At 42.0% G+C, this 17,232-nt stretch overlaps 1 protein-coding gene across 1 annotated transcript in view; it reads left to right on the forward strand.

The window, feature by feature from the left end:
• Positions 1-17,232, forward strand: part of ZNF804B (zinc finger protein 804B) — a 1,022,517-nt gene that overhangs the window by 370,296 nt on the left and 634,989 nt on the right. Inside the window, exon 2 of the mRNA XM_085631205.1 lies at positions 9,952-9,981. Coding sequence (XP_085487331.1) covers positions 9,952-9,981 — 30 coding nt within the window. The remainder of the gene's footprint in view (positions 1-9,951; positions 9,982-17,232) is intronic.

Consider the following 17,232-nt stretch of genomic DNA (forward strand, 5'->3'; position numbering starts at 1 on the left):
TACGCTATACTAAATAAATGTTCCTTGGACCTCATTCTGTTAATTATAGAAGAACTATCCAACATCCTTGATGAATTATCAAAAGAAATTGTCACAGTCACAAATGAATTAACTAATTCAATGTCATCTGACAAATGGAGCAAAGTTCTAGAAGAAATTAATGAACAGCTTACAAAACATTCACAGGAAATTAACGAACGGAAAATTCGGAAATTCCGACATGACACTGTCGACTACAAACTTGGAGAGGTATATAGTTGGGCTGAAATATATGCCCGCAGGAGACAAAATAAACCCTATCATCATGACACAGATACATCATCCTTCGGCAGCGAAATGCCCAACAAACCTAGATATCAGAGACAAACAACTACACAGGAAACAAGACAACCACCGGCACAAAGCAGCACTACCACAAGTCAAGATGAACCTTCAACATCTACGTCGACTATATCTAAAACTCAAACTGCAGAGTCTTTTTTAGATTCAGGACACTTAGAAAAAGACGAACCCGGAGGAGCAAAAGACAAAGGAACACCAATCGCCAGAAGCACCACAGCAACTACCAAGAAAGACAAAGGCAAGAGGGGGACATAACAAACCTTGTGATTAACATATCTCAACACAACATCAAAAAGGATCAAATAAAACTTCTCCAAAAGGGTACATCCTTCGTACCTACATCATCAACCAACCAACTAGAACTTGAGATTTGTCTTTTCAAATTTATGAGAAAACTTAGATTGCAACACTACTTTGATAACATCTTACCAAATCAGAACATTGAGGGACCAGATCAACTTCTAGGACTAAAACCTCATAGTACATATATGGCACCTGTAAGCCACAAAACTGTGGATACTTTTGAAAACATTGTGTTATCGGAATTAACCAAGATTAACTATCAGAAAAAAAGAAAAAGCAACCTCACACAAAAAGAATTCGGAATTCTCAAAAACCTAGCGAACAACCCTTATATAACTTGCACCAAAGCTGATAAAGGGGGAGCCATAGTAATCCTTGATACATCGTACTATGAAGAAGAAGTCATGAAACACGTGCAAGATTCAACAACTTATATTAAACTTGACAACAATCCTACTGAGTCATTCTTGAATCTGCTGACTACAATTGTTAACGAAGAACACCATGATGGGATCATCAATGACAAAACAAAAAAATTCCTTATACAGAACAATCCAAAAAGTCCAACATTATACATGGTACCCAAAGTCCACAAAGATGTGCATAAACCTCCATTCAGACCAATTGTGTCAACAAAAGGGAGCCTACATGAACCCATAGGACAATTCTTAGACAAATATTTACAACCCAGCGTGGCCAAAATGAGAACATACATTAAGGATACCACGGAATTTCTCTTATTAATAAACCAAATGCAGATTGAACCTCATGAATCAACATTCCTATGTACTATCGACGTAAAAACATTATATACGTCAATTCCACACAACTTAGGAATAGAAGCCATCGAACACGCATTGACACATTCTGACATCAACCACGACATGCAACTCTTTCTAATGAAACTATTGCACTTTACCTTATTCCAAAGCTACTTTAAATGGAAACAAGACTGGTTCTTACAAACGACCGGTACATCTATGGGCAATTGTGCCGCACCAGCCTATGCCAATTTGTTCATGGCGAAATTCGAAGAAGAGCATATCATATCTAAAGCTCCTTGGAACACACACAACAAAATGTTCGTGCGTTACATTGATGACATCTTTATCCTTTGGAATGGATCCAAGGACACACTAATACAAGCTCTTAACGACCTCAACGCTATTAATGAGAGAATACAATTTTCATATGAAATTCAAGAGAAAACCATCTCATACCTGGATGTAACAATTACCAAAATCAACAACACATTACACACAGATCTACATCGGAAACCAACCGACCGTAACAATATGTTACACTACAACAGCTTTCATCAAGAAGCTCTTAAGAATCACCTACCATACTCACAAATACTTTGAGTTAAACGTATTGTCTCATCACCACAACTAGCTAACCAAAGGATACAAGAAATGACACAACGTTTTGAACAAAGAGGATACCCTAATAACATCATCAAACAAGCCATTACCCGTTCTCAACAAAAGACACGAAACCAGTTGCTACAAAAATCCATCCAGAGTACCAATAAACAGAATGTTCTTGTATCCAAGTACTCCACGGTAAGCAACAAATTCAAAAAAATAATCAAACAACATTGGCCAATCCTAAGACAAGAAGAAGACTTCAATCAAATATTCGATGAATTTCCAACATTCGCATTCACAAGAAATGAAAACTTGGGTGAAATTTTAAAAATCAAAGACGAAAGGATAAAAACAACACACAAAGGCACCTTACCATGTCACAACTGTAACAATTGTAACAGCATCATTCGAGGACCTTCCACTACACATCCACGGAAAGGTTACAACATTAAACTACAAGTCACAGCCACCTGTGACACAATGAATGTGATATACCTACTCAAATGCCCATGTGGCCTAGTCTACATAGGCAAGACTGAACGGAAAATCAAGACTCGATTAAACGAACACAAATCCAACATCCGTACTCATAACGTCAAATCTAGCATAGCAGTACATTTCACAGATTATTCACACACCATCAGTCAACTGAAATACCAAATCTTGGAAATTATAACAAAAAAAGAAGGAAGAGATAACACCAAATTTTTATTGCAACGAGAAAACCACTGGATCAAGAAAATGGACTCCCTCAAGCCACATGGACTTAATGACCGAATCGAATATCAATGTGATCTATAAAGATTACTATGACATTTTTTATTTCTGAAATCTTTCATCACTGAAATTTATTACTGAGTTCTCATTGTTAAATCAACATCATCGCTGAATATTTTTGATTATGTGTATTTTTACTCTATAACCATGCATGTATAATTTTTTTACAGTATGACCTTTGATTAGTATATATAATTAGTTATAGGCTATTCACACCATTCCAAGATGGCCACCTAACCAACACCAACAATTATATGTCAGGTTCAGCTCATGCAAACACGCGTTCTTTAAACAGCATTGTTAATAACATCATATTCATTACAGTACGACCTACAGGTTATTCATACCAGTTCAAGATGGCCACCTAACTAACACCAACAATTATAACACGTGTTCTTAAACAGCATTGTTAATAACAAGTGCTTTTATACGAGTAAATTAATTCACTTGAATACACGAATAATTATGTTCACCATAAAACACACGATCCCCCAATGTTTTGCGTACCGCTCCAACATGGCTGTCAGTCGGCTTACGCGTATGATTCGTTAGAATCCCTCTTCAGTTTCCACACACTCAATGAGTCCGTCATTTATAAAACCACATAACGACACGCTATACCGAAACATAGCTACCAGACGCTTGAACTATTGAAATCCCGGACACCAAATGTAAGTACCTTACACTTAATTCTCCAAATGTCATCATGACATTAAAACGTTCACGCACTGTTTTCTGTAAAACTATTCTCAACCGGTCATTTTTTTACCGTAAAACTCTATCTAATACACTCATAGTTAAAACCATGTAAAACAGCCATTTTAACTTTTACAGCCAGCGTCACGGCAGGAAACAAACACACAAATCCCCGTAAATGCTGATCTGACAAGCGTGTGTACCAGAATCAATCGAGGCATACTTTTTCTCCCCTAGACAGAATTTGAAGTATGACATGTTTAAATGCAAATACAGTGAATAGCTTGTGTTACAAGACTCCAAAACATTTTTTAAAGCCTCCTCATCTCTGATTGCGTTTACAGGTTTGTCCCTGACGAAGGGTTCGCAGTAACCCGAAATGCATTGGATTACAAACAAACATTGATGTCATGCAAAGATGTGTATACTTTAAAGAAAAACAATGAATTGACAGCGTTGAAAACTTTATTGATCTAAGCAAAGCAATTAATAAAATTGCTAAAACATATGAACAATTGTTAACGTTTTTCTTCTTCCCGAGTGCCCAGGGGGACACACTCAAATTTGAATGTGCTACTCTTGATTATATTACATGACGTATAGGGACCGATACGTCACCCCAGGAGCACCAAACAAATCCTAAAACTCTATAAAAACTTTGTGAATCTTGTTGTTGCGCACGCAAACATTTATTCTTTCATAGTTAATTAAAACCATTACACTTTCCCAGGAACAAAATCCCAGAAGTAAAAAGTATTTTCACTTTTACAGTGATAAAACGTTACTGTGAAAGAACATAAAACAGAGCATCTTTCCAAGCCTTTTTGAGTCAGCATAAAGTTGATTCATGTGTATGAAAGTTGTAAAGTGCGTAGCTTGTCAAAGTGCCTGTGATTCGATCTCCTCTCATGGATTTGGAGTTTGGACATCATGGGCCTTTGGTTCCAATGTGTCGCAGTTTGGGCAGCGCATAAACTTCCTGTGGTACCAGTGGCAGCACCATCCGAGGTACTCAATTAGCGGTGCTATCAGTACAAATGCAGTGGCGCCGGAGTTGCGCCTGAGCAAAATATGCTAAAGCGTCAGTTCACTGCCATATCTTCCTTTCAAAATGGCTGCTAGTACCCGGTGTCCAACTGTGGGCGATTATCTGGTTTTGCAAATGTACTCTATTTTCGTCAACGTGTGAACTTCGTCTTTGGTTCATTGTGAAAGTAATTTAAATGTTACTTCGCCCTGTAAGATGAAATATCAACAAAAAAGGGTTTTTTAATAACCAGTTGTTAGGCATTTATTGATGGGTTTCCGAAGACAGGATTTAATCATTGATATTGCTGCACCCCTTGCCATTTCTGATTGGGCTATGAATGTCCTCTGCGTACATATAATATTTCAGTATATCGGAGGTAGGTTAATAGGGATAGGTAAAAAGGTGCAGTTGTAGTTGAAACATGTTAGAGACCGATAGATGGGACTACAGGAACTATGGGATTCTTAAGCCCCAGCATTTTCTGCTTTGTTAATTTACTGCACTGGCTGCATAATTTACATACTCAAAATAATTTTTTTCTAGCAAAATTACAAAGAAATGCCAAATATGGTGTCCTACAGTGACTGACCTTCTGCAAAGTTTTCCTGGTCAGGTTTTAGTCGTTGATTGCTATATTAAAGTATAAAGTGGTACTGATGAGGTGAAACCTTTGCTGTGAGAGAATATATCCGTTCAAATGTCAAAATAACGACCTAAAACTGCCCAAGATTTTGCCACATTTCACCGCATAATTTGCCTGTTCTTACTTATAATTTAATGAACCATGGTATGTATTTTACTCTTCCAGTGCCCATAAAGCCTATGGCACTGCTGATAGATTTCGTCAGAGACGCAGAATGATTATGATTCAGTTAAAAGGAGAATCGAGGATTAAAAATACGAGTGGAAAATAAATACGAAAATGCTAAAACTTCAACTCTAAGTGCCGTTACCTGAACTAGGCCTAAAATGATAGATTGTTGAATGTGGTGCACTCCCTTGGAGCAAAGTCAGGGCACAGCTAGCCTGACTGCATGCATCCATCCTGGGAAACGATAAGGGCAGTGCATTTGTACCTCATTTAGAATGCATTCCTGCCTAAAAAGAATCTAGCATGGTTTGCCCTCTACAAGCACACCCAGCAGCGCCCTGGTGGTATTCTCCAGGTGGTTTCCTATTAAAGGGAGAATGTTTATCGGCCTGCATTTTGTACATCTTTACTACAGGGTCTATTTTCTAAAAGAGGATATACAACTTTTTTTTCTTAAGGCGGACAATGAGAGAGCTGGGGGAATCATTGACAACTTGGTATTCTATTTAAAACATATACGAAATACCATCCACTGAAATATATTCACAGCTGCATTAGAGGCAAAGGGGACTGCGAAATTGTTGTTACCATGGTTTCTGTGCATACCATCACTGTACCTCGATTATAGAGTTAATGGCTCAGTACCACAATTGCACGGCATCATTATAGATTGCAATTTTTCTCTGAAGGATAAGTTTAAAGAAAGCACGTTTCAGAACCACTCATCAGATGAAAGTTACTGTTGTCTGCAAAGTAAAACCTGCCAATAAATATACATTTAAAAGGTATGCAGGCAGTTTTGAAACTTTCAAAACAACTAACTTTGTTATGCCATTTAAGTGCCTTTGCATGGTGCTGTGGATGGTACAGTGAGAAGAAAGTGACACTCCCTGTTATCAATAGTGGAAATGTGCTTATTGTTGAATTGGCACACATTCCATGCTATACTTGCTGCCAAATAGCATTTGAATATTTTTAGAAAATAGTAAGAATTAGAAAATTGCAATCAAAGGCATGAGATGTTTGATTATAGGAATTCATTCAGCTCCCAAACACTCATACCCGCCCTAAACCCTAGAAATTCCCTTACCACCCAAAATCCCAAACACACCGTAAACCCTAAAAATTCCCTTACCACACAAAAACCTAAACCCTAAAAATAACCTTGCCAAAAAAAACCACATTCCTACCCTAAACCCTAAAAATTCCCTTACCACACAAAATCCCAGACCCACCCTAAACACAAAAAATTCCCTTGCCACAAAAAACCATACCCACCCTAAACCCTAAAATTACAATTACGATTGAAAACCCCAAACCCTAAAAATTTCTACAACCCATATACTCTTACCCCACCCGAAACCCCAAAAAAGCCCTTTCCCTAATATATTTACATATATCCTAATATAGCGCCAGTAGGTAGCTCTAGTTAGGACCTAGTTTCCATAGAAAGAGCGTTTTTTCATTTACCTTTAACTTTTGCGTCATTTGACGAATCTTGGCGAAATTTTAAAAACTAATTTGACACTCACTACAGCTGGTGTCTTAAAAATTTCGGGGTGATCCGTCAAGCAGGGGCCGAGAAAAAGAGAGGTTTTAAAACATGTTTTCTCCATGTTAAATTCCATAGGAACTTTAGACACAGCTACAGTTTGAACTGCTGAACGGAATTACACCACATTTGGCAGAAAGGTAGCTGTTGGTCCAGAAAGCAACCTTTTTGTTAAATGGTGTAAAACTGTTCAGAAGTTGTGGAACTATTAAAATAAATTTCCAATGACAGACATAGGGACGTGGAGGATTTGCAACTGCTCCTGTTCTCTTGCTGAGATCTGATTGGCTGCCAACAATCCAAACCACGAAGTGTTTGTCTGCCATCTTGTGACTCGGTTGAACCAAGTCACTGACAAATGGTAGAAAATAAGAAAAATTGGCAGGGTAGAAACACCCTGACTACCTAGGCCACTGGGGGACCCTCCCAAAAACGTTTTTGCCAGGAGTCGAGCTGGATCTGAAAAATCTTGGCAAAAAAAAAACAAAACGAAGCTGGGGCTCACGTGCTTCCCTATTAATTGGTCCCCCGGGATGACCAGGTCCCAGAGGTATTTTATATGTTAAGGAGGGGGCCCATGAAACTCCCTCCCCGCCTCCTGGGGGCTTATTATGCCCCGAGGACCACCACCTCCCTGGGTCTTATTAATAATAAAAATGCGGGGTTGCATGTTTGGCAACCCCCAGGCCCTGGGGACCTCTACCCAGGCCCTGGGGAAATATGTGCAAATTATGCAGGGCATCGCAGCCCCTCCGCAGCCCTGGAAACCGCCAACTACCTGAGGAAAAATGCAACATTAATGTTAGAGGGGCTGCCTGTCCCCCCCTGCAGCCCCGGAGACCTCCACGTACCCGGGGCTGCATAGACTAATGTAGGGGGCTGCATGGCTCACTGCTTGGAGCCATAAATGGCCCTGGGCTGGGTCCTTCTATGTCCCGGGGTGCACACCCATGGGGCATAGCTGTTTGCTGTGGCTTGGCGGAAGCTTTGCCGCTTCCGCCAAGCCATAGCAAATGCCTCTCCATTTTCAGTAAGTGAGAGCATTACCATTGCTCTTGCTTGCTGAAAGTGGAGCAGAATTGCTTTTGGAAGAGGATGCTGCATGTTTACCAGTTCCCTCTGTCCAAAAGGATGCAGAAAGCTATTGGGGACCACAGGGGCATTCAGGCTTCCCCTGCGGTCCCCAACATTAGAATGTGAGTCCCTTGGGTGGGACCAGGGCACACACAAGTGAGGCCCCTCCCTTTACAATTATTTTTGTTTATTTAAGAAAGGCTAGGCCCCAGGGATGGGGTGCCCGGGGGCCCGAGATTGTCCCAAATAATAATTATAAAAAATGCAATTCCTCAAATGCCTAGCACCTAAATCTCCAAAACTCTGCAAATGTGCACAGCACTGGATGGGGAAGAAGTGTCCTTGGCTCCAGAGGGTCCTTGGGGACCAACAAGAACTCCTCTTACCTGCAGTAAGTCCTACACAGCAGAATTGCTGAGAAGTCTTCTGTGACCGCACCCCTCTTCTCCACCACTCTGCAGATGAGCCTTCCACCACTCTAAATGCAGCCCTGCTATGAGTCACTAAGGCAAGGAAGGACACCTCTCAACACCCCTTGTGACTGTCTAGAGTGAATGCCCATCCCAAGCTCCTTTCCCTCCAAAACCATACACTGAATACACAACCAGTCAGAGCCACACAGGATGGGAAGTAAGAAAATGCCCACTTTCTAAAAGTAGCATTTTCGAACACTGAATTTAAAAACCACTTATACCAAAAGGGGCATTGAAAAATTCTTAGTTCACAGAGCCTGAATTCCATTTTTCTATTTTGTCCCTATGGAAAGTTTTGCTTGTAAAATGTTACAAAGCAATTCCCATGTTATCCTTTGGAACAGACAGCCTTTCAATAGGGAAAAAACGAAATGGGCAGTATTTCACTATTAGTATCTGTCACACACTTCAGTACATGTCCTACCTTTCACATACACTGCACCCTACCCATGGGGGTCACCATAGCCTACCTTAGGGATGCCTTACATGTAAGGAAAGGAAAGGTTTGGGCCTGGCAAGTGGGTGAACTTGCCAGAGCTATATGGTAGTTGCAAACCGTGCGCGCAGTCACTACAGTGGTAGGTCTGAGACACACTTACAGGGCTACTCATGTGAGTGGTACAAACAAGTGCTGCAAACTCACTAGTAGCCTTTGATTTACAGGCCCTGACACACACCGTACACTTTACTAGGGACTTACCAGTAAATCAAATATACCAATCATGGATATCCAATAATTGTCACAATTTATGCAGAGAGGTGATGCACTTTAGCACTGATCAGCAGTTGTAAAGTGCCCAGAATCCTATAGCCAACAAAAACAGGGTCAGAAAAAAGGAGGCAAAGGCAAAATGTTTGGGAGTAAACATGTCAAAAGGGCCAGGACTAACAATTTACACCTCGAAGTTGTATGTCATAACTGTGCACAGTTAAGAAGGTGTAAATCTCATGCACGGGAAGTGAGTGTGATTGGACCAGTGAACACTCACAAATGTGTCATTTTCTGAGCGTTCATAAATCGCTACCGTACCCTGACCAGTCAGGAAATGTAGTGATTTTCTACAGAAAAAGTGTTCAAGTAAGTTCCTTTCCAGGGTGGGACCAGGAACAGAACATCCTTAAACTTACTGGGGTTACCTGTAGGGGGTCCATCTGTTACACCGCTTAGAGCACTCGATTTTCACAATAAACAATGGTCTTTGCTTGTAGTTCTCTATTGGGAAAGTACAAATGCCAGTAAAAATCACAAGAGTTTCCAGGAGTACGCCTGAAGACCTGCAACAGCATTTAAACACTTTTAGGCTGATGTGTGCATGCTGTAAAATTTTAAGACCTGCAGTCTCTCCTGCGGTGGAATTAATGATGGATGGGTCGCTGTGTCTTTGACGTATTATGCCTGCCCTCCCTCACTGTACCAACATTAGGCAGTAAAACGACTGTCATCTATTTCAACTCCAGACTTCTAAATATACGCTGGTAATCTTTAACTTCATGTCACTCAAATGCTTCTTTTTCTCTTTTAGAGCTCCAAAGGATGTGTTCCCAGCCTCCAGGTAAGCATTTTACAGCATGTCCCTGTTTTACTTCCCGTTACGCTATATTAACCTCCAATGTTCCAACCCCCACTAGAGTGATTAGAATTATTATTGCATGTTTTCTTTGTCCTTGCGTTTGGCTAGAAGATAATATATTTGATACCTTGCTGGATCACTCACTCCATACATATATCATAGTATATATACATGATATTTCATGTTTGTTTCCATATCCTACATGAAGTCTGCGAGACCACGTTGGTTCATGAATTTGGAATGCATTTGGAATGCTTTATTATATTTGGCATTAGAAAGTGTTCCAACTCAAAATACAGACCGATATGAAAACAAAACAAGGTAAGCTAGGTCTGTGGAATGAATACACATAAGTTACTTTAAACCCATTTTATGCCAACTGGGAAATTGCCTGAAGGTACATGCAGGTGAATATTTCCGAAAGTAGTCCATGAATATGAAAGTATCAGCACTATTAAATCAGACTTGTTTGCCAATGACATTCCTGATTTATAAGATTTGATTTTTTTGTGGCTATCGTAAGGTAGCTGGAAATAGGAAATGAAGTGTTATGCTACAGTTCAGGAGCAATAAGGACAAGGCAACATTAATGTGTTCACCTTGTTCTGCAGATGTAGTTGTTGATTTTTGATGGTGTTCTCTCTCTATAGTAAGATGATTACTATGGGTGTAATGGTTTGGTAGCTGGCATTCAGTATTCACAGCTCGATGGATAACTTATTTTTGAGATTTGGGGGTGTTTTTTGTCGTGCAGCAATTTTTCATTTTTGTTCTGTATATTCTTCTCACTATGGTCCGGGTAATTGCTCATCGACTTTGGAGGGATAATTTGTGTAGTGATCACCAAATTACCAAATCACAAAACCATTTAGTTGACCTAGTAAATACCACAAACAAACTCCTACTCTACCAATACAAAAATGTCTACTTGGTCTGGCAAACTGTGTACATTTAAGAAGTTTGGATGCACATATCGTATGACCTATATATCACCATGCCATGATGTAAGCATGCCAATATAGATGCAAACGGTGTCTTTACAGGGGCAAAGCCTTTTCTCTTGAGCTTCTAGTTGTCTAAGATGTATAATGAACTAATCACAATTCTAGTGGGAGTGCAGCTCACGGGTACTGTTAAAACTAATTGTAAACACCATAACATTTTAGGACTTGATTTGGAGGCTGAGGGAGCGGGTTACTCCACCCAATATGTGACGATGAGATGAATATCCCATCTGCCTAATTCCTAGTGTATTATATGATGTGACACTTGTAATAGGGTGGAAGGGATACACCTCACATTAGTGACGGAGTACCTGTCCGTCTAATTCTGAATCAAGTCAGGTAGTAATATGGAAAGGAAAATGCATAATAATTACTACACATGGAGAGAAGTGAATAATCTCTGGACAGTGATGATGGAACTATTGCTCAGCTTTAAGGAACACTTATTATCTACCCCAGGATGCTGAGAGGGTGAGGAGTGAATCCAATGAGATCCACCAGGTTAGATTCAGGTTCCAGTTATAAAGTGATCTTTGCAGGGAATGTCACGATCGACTCATTAATTATACTGAATGTATTCACTGTAATTATCATTTGCATTAGTATGTGTGTATGCTGGAGGTGGTGCTGTTGGATTAATTTGATCTGCAAACCATTTCAGATAAGCTCATGTTGCAACTTTACATGTTTTTGATATACCAGTATGCTGATAAAGTAGACAAGCAGCAGCTCATTGGCCGATTGCTATGATGCGGTGCTGAGGTAAAATCACAGCACATATGTTACCACGAGTTGTAGTTTTAAGTGCATTCTCCCTTTCAATGTACCATTGAATTGCCACCTCCAAGATGATGGATTGCTACTGATCTATTTCATTAGCCACTACATAGCAGATGTGCCTAACAAGACTGGCACTTGTCAACTGGCACTTTATTACTAATACTCAACTTCTTGTACAGGGCAAGTCTGCCCAGAGCTTATTTGTGATGCCACGTGACCTAATTTTGCGCTGGCTATTGTGCTACAAGACCTAATGTGTGGTGTGCGTGTCCTCATATTATGCTTGGACCTAGCTTACGCACCTGCATGACTATTTTCCATTCCTTCGTAGGCTCTCCTGACCTCATTTGTAGTGTGAAGAAGTGAAGTAGTGGATTGTGAAGTAGGCACACATTATCAACATCAGTAGATCTCAGTGAGAACAACAGCAGGTCACTACTGCATTGTCTTTCATACTCCACGGTATGATGTAGCCTGCAAATCAACCCCTACTCAGCCTTAAGCATATAAAGGTACCATTGCATGCAACCTAACATTGCTAGCTAATTGGCAGATAATACTGCTTTTTCTGGCTAGCAAAGTAAGCGCGTCACTGGTTTCTCTAACAAGACACTATCTAAGCAAAAGTTCCATTACTGTATGTAGCAATTCTAAGCCAAATGTGCACCAACGGTAAGCTATCCCGAACATAAACCACATCAAAGTGATTTTACCATAATGCTGTGCAGACAAGAGGAAGGGGCTGCTGTTCCTGCTAATGAGCTAGCACAGCTGCCTTAGTGACAAAAGACTTCTATTTTTTCTAATAGAAGTTCCTGGATAATCCTCAGTCAGGCTGAAGTGAGACATTTGGAAAAAGTCTCCTCAAGAGGCAGATTAACATACAGTGGCTTTTTTAACCACACTAACCTAAACTGGGAAGGCCGCAGTCTGCTGCTGTGCATTGGATCAGGGTGCTACCTGAATTCTCCGCATCATTGCATTGCCTCTTTCTAAGGACAGATGTGGAAACATTACCTGACCAATTCAATTTCGGATTCTGGACCAATCCAGAGGGAGAACATAATGTACACTTTCATTACTAGATTTAGTGATCTATCACACTGATCTGTGTACAGTGTATGCATCATTATTCTGGAAAAAAAAAAAACCAAAAACAAAAAACATGGCAGCTAAGAAGACAATAACGCTTCTCTCCACCCCAGCGTAAATGTCGTATGCCAGTGATTAAAAGCAGCAAGATGACAGGAAACAATCTTGTTAAAAATGTGTAAATTAGTTAAAATGTATTATTCATCTGCAGATGCCTGAATGTTGTCAAGCCATGCTCATTTTCTGGGCTGAGGCAGGTATACAGAACTATCCACCCTGAGGTCATTCGAAACCTTGGAGCTGGAAAGTCAAAACTTTAAGCGTCATGAGATCAGACAGACAGAATTCCTTAAACATGTATCAATTACGGTGTCTTTTCCTTGTGATGAAAGGGCCATGGAATATTGATGTGTGTTAGATCTGGGGGTCTCTAGTTGGCAGGGTAGGTACCACTGTCCAAGTAGGGACCCTTGCTTCTAGTCAGGGAAAGGGGGATACACTGTTAAGATAACCCCTGCTCACCCTCTAGGTAGCTTGGCCTGAGCAGTCTAGGCTATCAAAGGCAATGTGTAAAGTATTTGTACCAACACTCACAGTAACACAGTGAAAACACCACAGATTTACTCCACACCAGTTTTAGAAAAATAAGGTATCTTTACTAAAAACTTCACAAGACCAAATACTACAGACAAACCAACATATAATTCAAAAAGGTTACTTTAAAGATAGTTCAAGAGTTTCCAGAAAGTACTCCAGGATGTAAAAGTCAGTGTCCTGCACAATGAGACTCTTAATGCACAAAATGCGACACTTTCGTGCCCAACAGTACCTGTAGTTGCGATAAGGTTCCCAAAAGCTATAACAAGGAAGCTTGCAAAGGCGATGCGATACTCCTGAGATCCTGGGGAGGCTTTGCAGCAGCCCTGCTTCACGCAGCAGAGGTGGATGCGCCGCCTCCGATCTGTAAGGGGAGGATGCGATGACTTTGGCCTTCGTTGCGTAGGTTTCTTAGGGGGAAGCTTCACGCACAGGTTCGATGCGACACTCTTCGATGTGGTGCGATGCGTGGCGCAGCGTTGCCTTCCGGCGCCGCAATTCTCGATGCGCCACGGAACGGGACTCTGCGTCGACGCACGCAGCGATTGGAGACTTTTCACGCACCGGCAGTGGTGCGGCCCGCAAACTGGTTCTGCGACGACCCTCGCAGCGTCAGGAATCTTCTCGCACCGGGACGATGCTCGACGCACTCGGCGATGCGGGAACCCTGCGCGTTGCGATGGTGCTGCGATGAAATTTTCCTCGCACTCTCGTCTTGCGACACGCAATCGGATGATGCGTTGGGTACCAGTCACTCTTGTTCACGCTTCTGCTTCCCAGCTCCCAAACACAGCAAAACGACCTCCTGAGGCCCCAAGACTGGGCAAGCACTCCAAGGCAGGTCAGAACTCTCTCAGCAGAGTTCCAGGGGAGCTGGTGGTGAAGTCCTTTTGTTCCTGGGACTTCTTAACAGGGAGCCAGCTCTTCTCAGGCCCTTGGAGATCAGAATCAAAAGAAGGGGACACAGCAAAGTCCTTCCCCTCTCCTTGGCAGCAAAGCAAAACAGCAAGCAGGCAGTCTTCTCCTCTTCAGTCCTTTTCAGCTTTCTCCTTGGCAGAGGTTTCTTCTTAGTTCCAAAGTGATCTAAAGTTTAGGTGTCTGGGGTCCTCTTCTTATACCCCTCCAAGCCTTTGTCTCTCTTTGTTCCAGTGGGGGGATTCCCCTGCTCAAACCGGTTCCTGGGTGTGCTCTGCTCTGGAGCACCTGGTTCCTTTCAGAGTGAGGGGCAGGGTCGTTAGACACTCAGCAGGAGGTGGAGCCTTCTTTGTGCCAGCAGAGGCAGAGTCCTCAGCCTGGCCAGCAGGGGGTGGAGCCAGCTTTGTGTTTGGCAGGGACAGCCCTATTCAAACCCAGGGACTACTCCTCCCACCCATCTAAAGCAGATCTCCCTATTCACCCTGCTGCTGACTCATCCAGGCTCCTGGAGCCACCTGGCCCATCACATGACACCCTTCAGCCAACCAGCACACAGGCACAAAGGAAGGTTAAACAGGAGAATAGCTACTTTCTAAAAAGTGCTATTCTTACACAGTGAATTTAAAAACCATCTTGCTAAAAAGATGTATAATTAAATTCTGAACACAGAGATACCAAACTTGGATTTTCTATCTTGCCCTTATGGGAAGATAGGCATGTAAACAGCCTTCCCCATTCTATCCTATGGGCAAGATAGCCTCTCAGCAGTGAAAAACGAAAATGGCTGTAATTCACTACCAGGGCATGTTACACACCTCAGTACATGCCCTACCTTTCAGATACACTGCACCCAGCCCAGGGGGGTACCTATGGCCACCATAGGGATGCCTGACATGTACAGAAAGGGAAGGATAAGACCTGGTCAGTTGGTGCACTGGCCAGGTCGACATGGCAGTCCTGGACTGCACATAGGCACTGCAAGCAGGCCTAAGACATCATTTTAGCGCTACTCCTGTGGGTGGCACAATCAGTGCTGCAGCCCACTAGTAGCATTTGAATCACCAGCCATGGCACACTCAGTGCACTTTACTAGGGCCTAACAGGTGAAACAAATATACCAATCATAGATAACCAATCAATATAACAATTTATACAGAGAGCATATGCACTTTAGCACTGATCAGCAGTGGTAAAGTGCCCAGAGTCCTATTGCCAACAACCACGGGTCAGAAAAAATAAAGGAGGAAGAAGCAAAAAGTTTGGGGATAACCCTGCAAAAAGGGCCGTTTCCAACAATGTGACTACTACTGAGACGCAGTGTTGTAGGGCTGATATGATACCTGCTGATTTGAGCAGCAATTCTTTTACTGTTGACTCTTGTTTTCAGTGTGATAAAACTACCATTGATGGGTGGGGAGGCTTGATCTCCACCTTCCAACTCCCAGAGAGAAGATCTACTGGTGTAATCCACCTCCCACTCCAGTGTCAATCTTAAACATACCGATCACTCCCATACCTTGTAGCACACCAGCCACCGCCATTTCAATTCACCCTCACTCACTTATTTGTATAAAACGTCCACAATGAATGGAAATGTTCAATACTCTCATCTCATCAAATCAGTTGCAGTCCAAACAATTCACTACCTTTGCAACAAAAATGTCCAGTGCTCACATTGGAACCTGACACATGCCCCATGCTTTTTAACCTGTATGTGGCACCTTTGTCCAAGTTGATTAGATCTTATGGGTTTTACGTATTGTCGTACGCTGATGACACTCAGCTACTAATCACCCTCGGTTCTAACCCAACTGATACCAGAATCAGATTCAAAAATTGTATGACTCGTATCAACCTTTGGATGCAAGCTAACTATCTGCAGCTCAATGCCGATGAGACCGAGATCATCTTATTTGGCAAGGCTCATGAACACTGGTCCAACGACTGGTGGTCCCATTGTCTTGGCCCTTGTCCTTCTGCTCAACCCATGGTACGCAACCTTGGACTAAAAATTGATGATAAACTGTCCATGAAAGACCAGGTTAACCACATAGTGAGCACCTGTTATGGCCTCAAGCGGAGCTTACGTAAGATCTTCCAATGGATCCCATTAGAGTCAAGAATCCGCTTGTCCAAGGTTTAATCATCAATCGTCTTGACTATGGAAATACTTTGATGGCCTCAATTAACAAAGAGCTGGTCACCAGGCTCTACAAAACACAGCTTCCAGGCTGGTATTAAACCTTCCATCTCGGTCCCCATCAGCGTTCAGTCTGAAAACCCTTTACTGGCTCCCTATTAGGAAACTGATCCATTTTAAGATCAGCTTTCTGGTACACAAGACCCTGTTTGAGAATGGGCCAAGCTACCTGGCCAAAAAACTAAACTGGTAGCTCCCTCACAGAAACCTTAGGTCTGGAACTAAACATCTTCTCACCCCGCTCCGGGTGCGAACCGCCAGGCACGATGGCCGTTCTTTTTCCCATCTAGCCCCCCGCCTGTGGAACGAACTCCCATTGCTGCTTCCTACTAGTTCAGATCATAAACAGTTCTGAAAAAAGCAGAAAACCTGGCTATTCTGACCGCTCACCCTTCCCCCGATTTTCAGCTGTTTTATCTTTGCCTTCACCAGCTATCGCTGCAGCGCTTTGAGACCTCTCTGGGTGATATGTGCGCTTAATGAAACTCTGACTATGACACATCGCCATTTAACTTCTGCCCCTCCCCCCAATATGATACAACCCTGATAACCTTTTGCACTGCAGCACTTCTCTGTAATGTATAATTCACCTACTATGCTGCAGTTTATGCCACACATTGCATAACTTCACATATGAATCTACTA

The sequence above is a fragment of the Triturus cristatus genome, chromosome 10, assembly GCF_964204655.1.
Source record: "Triturus cristatus chromosome 10, aTriCri1.1, whole genome shotgun sequence".
Classification (NCBI taxonomy): Eukaryota; Metazoa; Chordata; class Amphibia; order Caudata; family Salamandridae; genus Triturus; species Triturus cristatus.